The 6,685-nt window shown below is 37.5% G+C and overlaps 3 protein-coding genes across 3 annotated transcripts; 1 reads left to right on the plus strand and 2 right to left on the minus strand.

Annotated features, from left to right (window-relative positions):
• Positions 1-1,232: 1,232 nt before the first annotated feature.
• Positions 1,233-2,670, minus strand: LOC18009457. The gene is given in 4 exon segments (XM_024153280.1): positions 1,233-1,452; positions 1,549-1,641; positions 1,780-1,947; positions 1,950-2,670. Coding segments are annotated over 4 exon segments (897 nt in total). The 5' UTR covers positions 2,514-2,670; the 3' UTR covers positions 1,233-1,380.
• A 1,092-nt stretch (positions 2,671-3,762) lies between these two features.
• LOC18009260 (germin-like protein subfamily 3 member 1) lies at positions 3,763-4,641 on the plus strand. Its single transcript, XM_006390581.2, has one exon. It carries the CDS (start codon positions 3,835-3,837, stop codon positions 4,459-4,461), a length of 627 nt encoding a protein of 208 aa, XP_006390643.1. The 5' UTR covers positions 3,763-3,834; the 3' UTR covers positions 4,462-4,641.
• A 343-nt stretch (positions 4,642-4,984) lies between these two features.
• On the minus strand, positions 4,985-6,002 carry LOC18008765 (uncharacterized protein RP084). The gene has a single exon (XM_006390582.2). It carries the CDS (start codon positions 5,723-5,725, stop codon positions 5,327-5,329), a length of 399 nt encoding a protein of 132 aa, XP_006390644.1. The 5' UTR covers positions 5,726-6,002; the 3' UTR covers positions 4,985-5,326.
• Positions 6,003-6,685: the final 683 nt, after the last annotated feature.

The raw sequence follows: 6,685 nt of genomic DNA on the forward strand, positions 1-6,685 counted from the left end.
TTATTTTAGAATTGCCAAAAGAAAAACAAGAATACTTAGTTTTCTTAGGCAGATGCAAGTGTTTCTTCCAAAACGGAAGCTGTGTGTTTCTAACTGAGTAGTGTTTATGGTTCATAAAGATTTGATCATAATCTTATAATAAGTTTCCAAAACGGAAGCTGTGTGCTTCTATAATATGTGAGTTGTGTTCTGAATCTGAATCAATACTCTCCTTTCTTGAAAGTAAACGAATACTGATTACAAACTGTAACTCTAAATCATGATCTCATGGCGATCACTAAGACCATCATTAACGCTGGTCTCTTCCTCTGTCTCTTATTAATATTTATGATTAAATATATTGAAAAGAAGAAACTTTGGTTGAAAAACATTTCTTATTTAAGGACAACAAGAAACGTCTTTTGTTGCCACCTAGGATTTCTATCCAAATTTAATATTAAAAAAAATTATAAGAGACACACATACGTCTCTCCATTGATGATGCTCTAAGTGATTCCTAGAGTTTGATTCAAATCCAGAAATCCAGAAATTGAAACAAATATGAAAACTATGTTTATACTTGCAGCTAATCCAACTCCACGTTAGAAAATTTTATGGAGCTCAGCTTCAACGGTTGGACTGATCATATTCTTCCTCGTTTATATAAGCAGCAACAAGTATATGAATTAGACTCGAAAAAGTATAGTGAAGTTAAATTGATCTGTTAGTGAAGTTAAATTGATCTGTTGCTGCATTCTTTCTCAAAGCGCTCTCATTGTCTGTAAAAGCCTCCACCAAAAAGCCTCCACCAAAAAGCCTCCAAAAATCATAGTCTCTAAAGGCCTACGAGAAAGTATTGTCTTCTGATTATTTTTTCTGGTTTCTCAATTCTTATTCTTCTGCATTGTTTCTTTTCTTGAAATACTTTTAAACAAAAATAAAGATTGAACTGCTCAAAAATGGCACATAGTAGTTTTTCGATCATATATACAGTATGTCTATTGATGATAAGGTCAGTGTTAGGAAATAACATCATTTTGGAAGTTTGGCCATTTTTGCCTACGTCTCCAGATTTGTATACAATATAATGAAGCGAGACATGTTAATGTAAATATAATGATTTGACTGGTATTTTTGAGCTGTTCAAAATACATTAAATTACTATTATTATTGCGAGTTTTCTCGGAACATACAGTTATATATAAATTTGCTATTAGTTAAAAATTACACAGAAATATAAGTCAATAAACACCTAAAATAAACGAGGTAATTAAATTATTAAGAGTACTTGGTGCTTCAATGTTCACAAAAAACAAAATGACACATGATCATTTAATATAAAAACAGAGAGATTTCTGCAACAGAATCTGTTAAAGAATCTTTGTAATTATCATTATTATTTTACCTTTGTAGACGACGCCCATGCTCCAAGGGAAAGACATTATCCTTATCACCCCAAACGATTAACGTTTCCTGAATATTTTTTAAATACCAAATACATAAAGGTTACAATATTTTACTGTTTTAATGGATAAGAAAAAAAATAACTGATCAATGAATACCAATGACCTGTGATATTGCAAAGAACTCTGGCTCTTCTTCTCTTTCCAGCAAATTCTTGGCTAGCTCAACAAGCTGCTGCCGATTTGTCTCATACATCACCTGAAATATTGAAACTTTAGGGCTGATTCTGCAATTTTATAACATCTAGGGTTACGTTTTGAACAATAGATAAGTTGCGGGGCAGAATCAGTAAATTAAAGAAACCTAAACAGAAAAAACGAAAAACAGAACTTATACAGTGATGAATTGGGAGAGGATATAATCTGGAATCCAGTCAAGGAACGCGAGACCGGTATTCATGGAAACCCTAACTAACAGCCGGAGATCGATCGGATTTCTCGGAACAAGAATCTCCGATACATCTCCGCCGTGTTTTTTCATCTCCGTCATCTTCTGCTGTTGCGTGCCGTGAACCCGACTCCACTGCTCACGATCACCAATTTACCGATCATCTCCGGCCAGATCTTAGCGATCCGGTACGCGACGAATCCTCCGTAACTAATCGAGTAAACCGCCAAGCCTCCGTCGCAACCCAGCCTCTTCAAACCTCCGACGATGCTCCTCGCCTGAAACTCGACGCTCCGGTCGGTGTTTCTCGAGTACGATTTCCCGAAGAAAACGAGATCGGGGATGAAGAGATTGAACGATCTCGATAGATCCGAGACCTGATGGATAAACTGCCATTTCGAATTTCCTCCGTAGCCGTGTAGCATGACGAGGTTCGGCCGGCTGATTCTGCGGTGGCCGGAGACCCAGAAATGTACGGTGGTTTCTCCGTCGATTAAATCGACGGTGATTGGGCGGAGATCGCAGAAAATTATGAAATATAAAGATAACAAGGCATCGGCGAGCTTGATCAGGATTGGGTAATCGAAATTATCGAATATACACAAAATGAGGCTGTGGAAGAGAGTTATTGCTATGGAAATGTAGCGACGGAGAAGATGAACAATGTGTTTCATGGACGCCATTAGAGTGGGCTGATTATTCTTGAATTATGGCGTCGAGTGGTGTTGCATGTGTGTGTCTCTGTCAGAGAGAATTGGTTATGTTTTAAAATTAGAAAAACAGAGCCTTTTTCAAATCTGTTTCGGTATGGCCCGGTTTACTCCGGTACATAATTTCTTGAGTAATCTAATTGTTTACTGCTTTCATTTGGTAAGTTACATAACGTGTGGCAAAATGCATGTTATCATCTTTCGACACCTAACCTGACATTATCACAGTCGCCGTGTCAGTGTGTGCACTTTTCTTTTCTAGAATGGTTTTAACTATTTTGTAACTGTATAACTAATGAATCGGTTCACCAAAAAAAAAAACTTTTGGTATTGAACAAATACATATCTTATTTTGAAATTTGTAAGCAAAAACGAGTAAGAGATGAAACAGCAAAGAAAGTAAATCCTAATAGAGTTTCCTAAACTTAAACAATTTTTCCTGCGAAAACGTCACTTATGATCCAAAACCTATTTGTTATATTTTCGGGACAATGCCTATTGTTCAGCACTTCAGCCCATGAATATTGTCAATGCATCACAGGATGCTTTAACATAGAAAGATATCATTGTTGTACGTTTTAGTTTTACTCCACACATTGTTAGTTGAATATGTCAAAAATAGAAGGGGTCTCTATAAGAATCTTTCTTAAGCTTCTTCTGGCTGTCAATTAGTGTCTTTTAATGGTTCGTCACATGTGCCTCTGGTCCACACTACATTACAACACATACGTATCCAAATCTCCTCCTCGTATTTTCTACGTCAACTTAACCCAACTTGTGACAAAAAAATTTGGCTCTTCACTCATTATTACTCCAACTACCGTGTCTTATTGACGTGATTTCCTCTCTTCTACTTACTTGAGCCGCAAGTTAATTTTGCAAGAAGAAACTTGACCTTGTTGTCATCAATCGGTCACTTTTCTTTTTTGTCCACTCTCTGTTCTTCTCAAAATTCTCCATACTGCGATCCGAATCCACCGGCTACTACTTTACCAACAACCCTAAATCTTCGTAGCCAATAATAAATATCAGTGTCTACATCATCATTAAGATCACCAGTGATCCAATGATGCATAACAGGCAGGCAAAGAAAAGAGGCATTTTGTTTGTATCTAAGAGTGGTCCTTGTTTTCAGACGTCCATAATGGTTTCCAAAAGCTTATCTCCAGTCTTTCGAATGTTCACCACACAGTTTATCCACAAGTTTCTCTATATAAGCACTGAGGAGAAGAGATAGGAATAGAGTAGAAAAAAAAGAAGTTAATACACAGTTACTTAAACCATATCAATCAAAATGTTGCGCATCATCTTCCTCTTATCTCTCCTTTTTGCTCTATCCAATGCCTCTGTTCAAGACTTCTGTGTCGCGAACCTGAAAAAGGCTGAAACACCTGCTGGTTACCCTTGCATTCGTCCCATTCATGTCAAAGCTAAGGACTTTGTCTTCTCCGGCTTAGGCACTCCTGGTAACACCACAAACATCATTAACGCTGCAGTCACGGCCGGTTTCGTTGCTCAGTTCCCTGGTCTGAACGGTCTAGGCCTCTCTACAGCTAGACTTGACCTAGCTCCTAAAGGTGTCATCCCAATGCACACTCATCCTGCTGCCTCTGAGGTTCTCTTTGTCCTTGAAGGCTCCATTACCGCTGGGTTTGTCTCCTCTGCGAACTCTGTCTACGTGCAGACGCTTAAACCAGGACAGGTCATGGTTTTCCCTCAGGGCTTGCTTCATTTCCAGATCAATGCCGGAAAATCCGCTGCTGCAGCTGTTGTCACTTTCAACAGTGCTAATCCTGGTTTGCAGATTCTCGATTTCGCACTCTTTGCTAACAATCTTCCCACTGACCTCGTTGTGGGTACTACTTTCCTTGACCCTGCTACAGTCAAGAAGCTTAAGGGTGTTCTTGGAGGAACTGGCTAAAAAAAAGACTTGTGCCTCCTTGACTAAAACAACAACGCCTGTTTTTTTTTTCTTTCTCTCTTTGATGGATTCTTGTCTTCTCTGTTTTTGTTTTCCTTGTAATTCTTCCAAACCTGTCAACATTATTACATTGTATGTGAGTTTTTTCAATTAAAGATCCTGAGTTGGTCTCACCGTTCATATCATTTGCTAAAACTAAATCTAAGCATTGACCCTTGTGAAAACTTCCAGCAGTGAAACTTGGAAAAAACAAAACAAAGATTATGCTAACTTTTAGGACCAGACTCTCACATGGGTTTCAGTGGTCCCAAATCCATAAGTTTTAGGTCCGTCCACTGCAATTATTCTACACGATATGTATGACATTAACCCTAAAGCACCATACAAAAAGGAGACATGATGCGTACAATCCTCCTTCAGTCTCTTGCTAACTTAGATCTATCTCACTGGGGAATCAAAAACACAAAAAAAAAGTTCTTGTTTTTTTTCTGACAGAATTTTTCTAAATGTATCATCAAACTCGAGAATCTATGAATTTTCATTAACATAATTAACAAACAAAGACTGGTTCCAGATTGAGACCAGAAGATTCTAAGCAGCAAACTGAAACTTCATCAGAACATTTTGATTAATCAGATCAAAAACAACAATTATACGTGTGTAATTCCATCGTAGAGGTTGTCAAAAAGACTAACTTTACAGATAAAAAGATGACCAAAATTGAGATGACTTAACTCCAACTGAAAAGATCCGCAAATGCTCTTTCGAAAATGTCGATTACTGTGACAAGATCCAGATCGCAAGAAGAAGATGGCCTAATGAGCTTTCGAATCTCTATTTGTGTAGCTGTAAGGTTTTAACTGACTCAGTGTATATTATCATTGATCTTGACAAGAAGCTGTCTTCTTTTGAGAAGCAAGAAAGCAGCAACAACTACTTGCAAAGCTGCCGCTACACCGGCGAAGAAAAACCCCACCGTCTTTCCTTTGTTCAGCTTCTGCTTCCGTGGCCGTTGATGATTTTGGTTCCTTCTCTGTCTCCATTTTTTTCTTCGGTGATGCTTCTCGTGAATCGTCTTGTTACTCTGGACCCTTACCGGAGGTGGCGGTGGAGTTAAGGGTTGAGGCGGCGGCGGCGGAGGAGGTGGAGGAGGTGGAGGAGAAATGGATGAATCGTGTGATTGTGAGTCAACTAAGATAGAAGCAGAGATGAAGAAGACGAAGCACAAAAGAAGTAGACTCAAACTCGGCAATGGTGGTTCCATGGATAGAAAACGCAAAATCTGAGAAAACCCAGGTGGATTCGAGAAATTAGAAAGGAATCATAGTGAGATTTGAGTGGAAAATGAGCATGGAAACAGGAATTTTGAAATTTGCTCGTCAACAGGATTGTGAAATTAGAGTTCTCTGTATGAACTTCATAGCTTTTGTTTTGGGTTGGGATCAGAGGAAAACCTGGAAAATGTTGAATTTCTGCAAAGTCATTAGTAGGAGAAATAGAATAATCTGAAAAAGGGAGAAATTGATCCAAAGGAATCGATTTGAGAAGAGAGGAACAAATCTGAAGAACGTTAACGTAAATCTCTGTTTTTTAGTTGGGAAGGTGACGACGAACGGTGATTCTGATAAAACGTTTTCGATATTTTAAAGATCCGTGGGTCCAACCCACGTTTCTGTTCGGGCCGTTTGGATCTTCTTTATTATTATTTTATGAATTATAGCCCATCATCATATGCTTTGATTTATGCCGATGAGATGTTCTTATTGTGTGTGTGTTTTTTTTGTTCAATCGATTCCTATTGTGTCTTGAAGTTGACTATTAGGATTAGAAGGGAAGATATTAAAAAAAAAAAGTATTAAAAGGGGATATGTATTTATACATTTTTCCCAGTTACATACCTTGACTCTAAATACAGATCCATTGACTAAAGAATTAAGTTTGTTCGTTATATATATACTAGATTAGTTGGATTTTCTAGAATTGTTTGCCGATGATTATACACTTACTTCTCCGTTTTGCGAGCCATTTTATTTTTCATTTTTGGGATTCTTCTTTCTAACTGAGCATCTATTTTTCAGTTTGCTGTTATATTTTCCGCAAGTGAGTATTTTTTTTAAAAAAAAAATTCCATTACAGTCAAGTTTTTTTTTTTCAGTACTTTTTTTTTCAAAAAAAAGTTACATTTCTTCAAAAAGACCCTGTGATTGATTATCGCAATCAAGTA

The sequence above is a fragment of the Eutrema salsugineum genome, unplaced genomic scaffold (genome assembly GCF_000478725.1).
Source record: "Eutrema salsugineum unplaced genomic scaffold, Eutsalg1_0 scaffold_9, whole genome shotgun sequence".
In the NCBI taxonomy this organism is placed as follows: domain Eukaryota; kingdom Viridiplantae; phylum Streptophyta; class Magnoliopsida; order Brassicales; family Brassicaceae; genus Eutrema; species Eutrema salsugineum.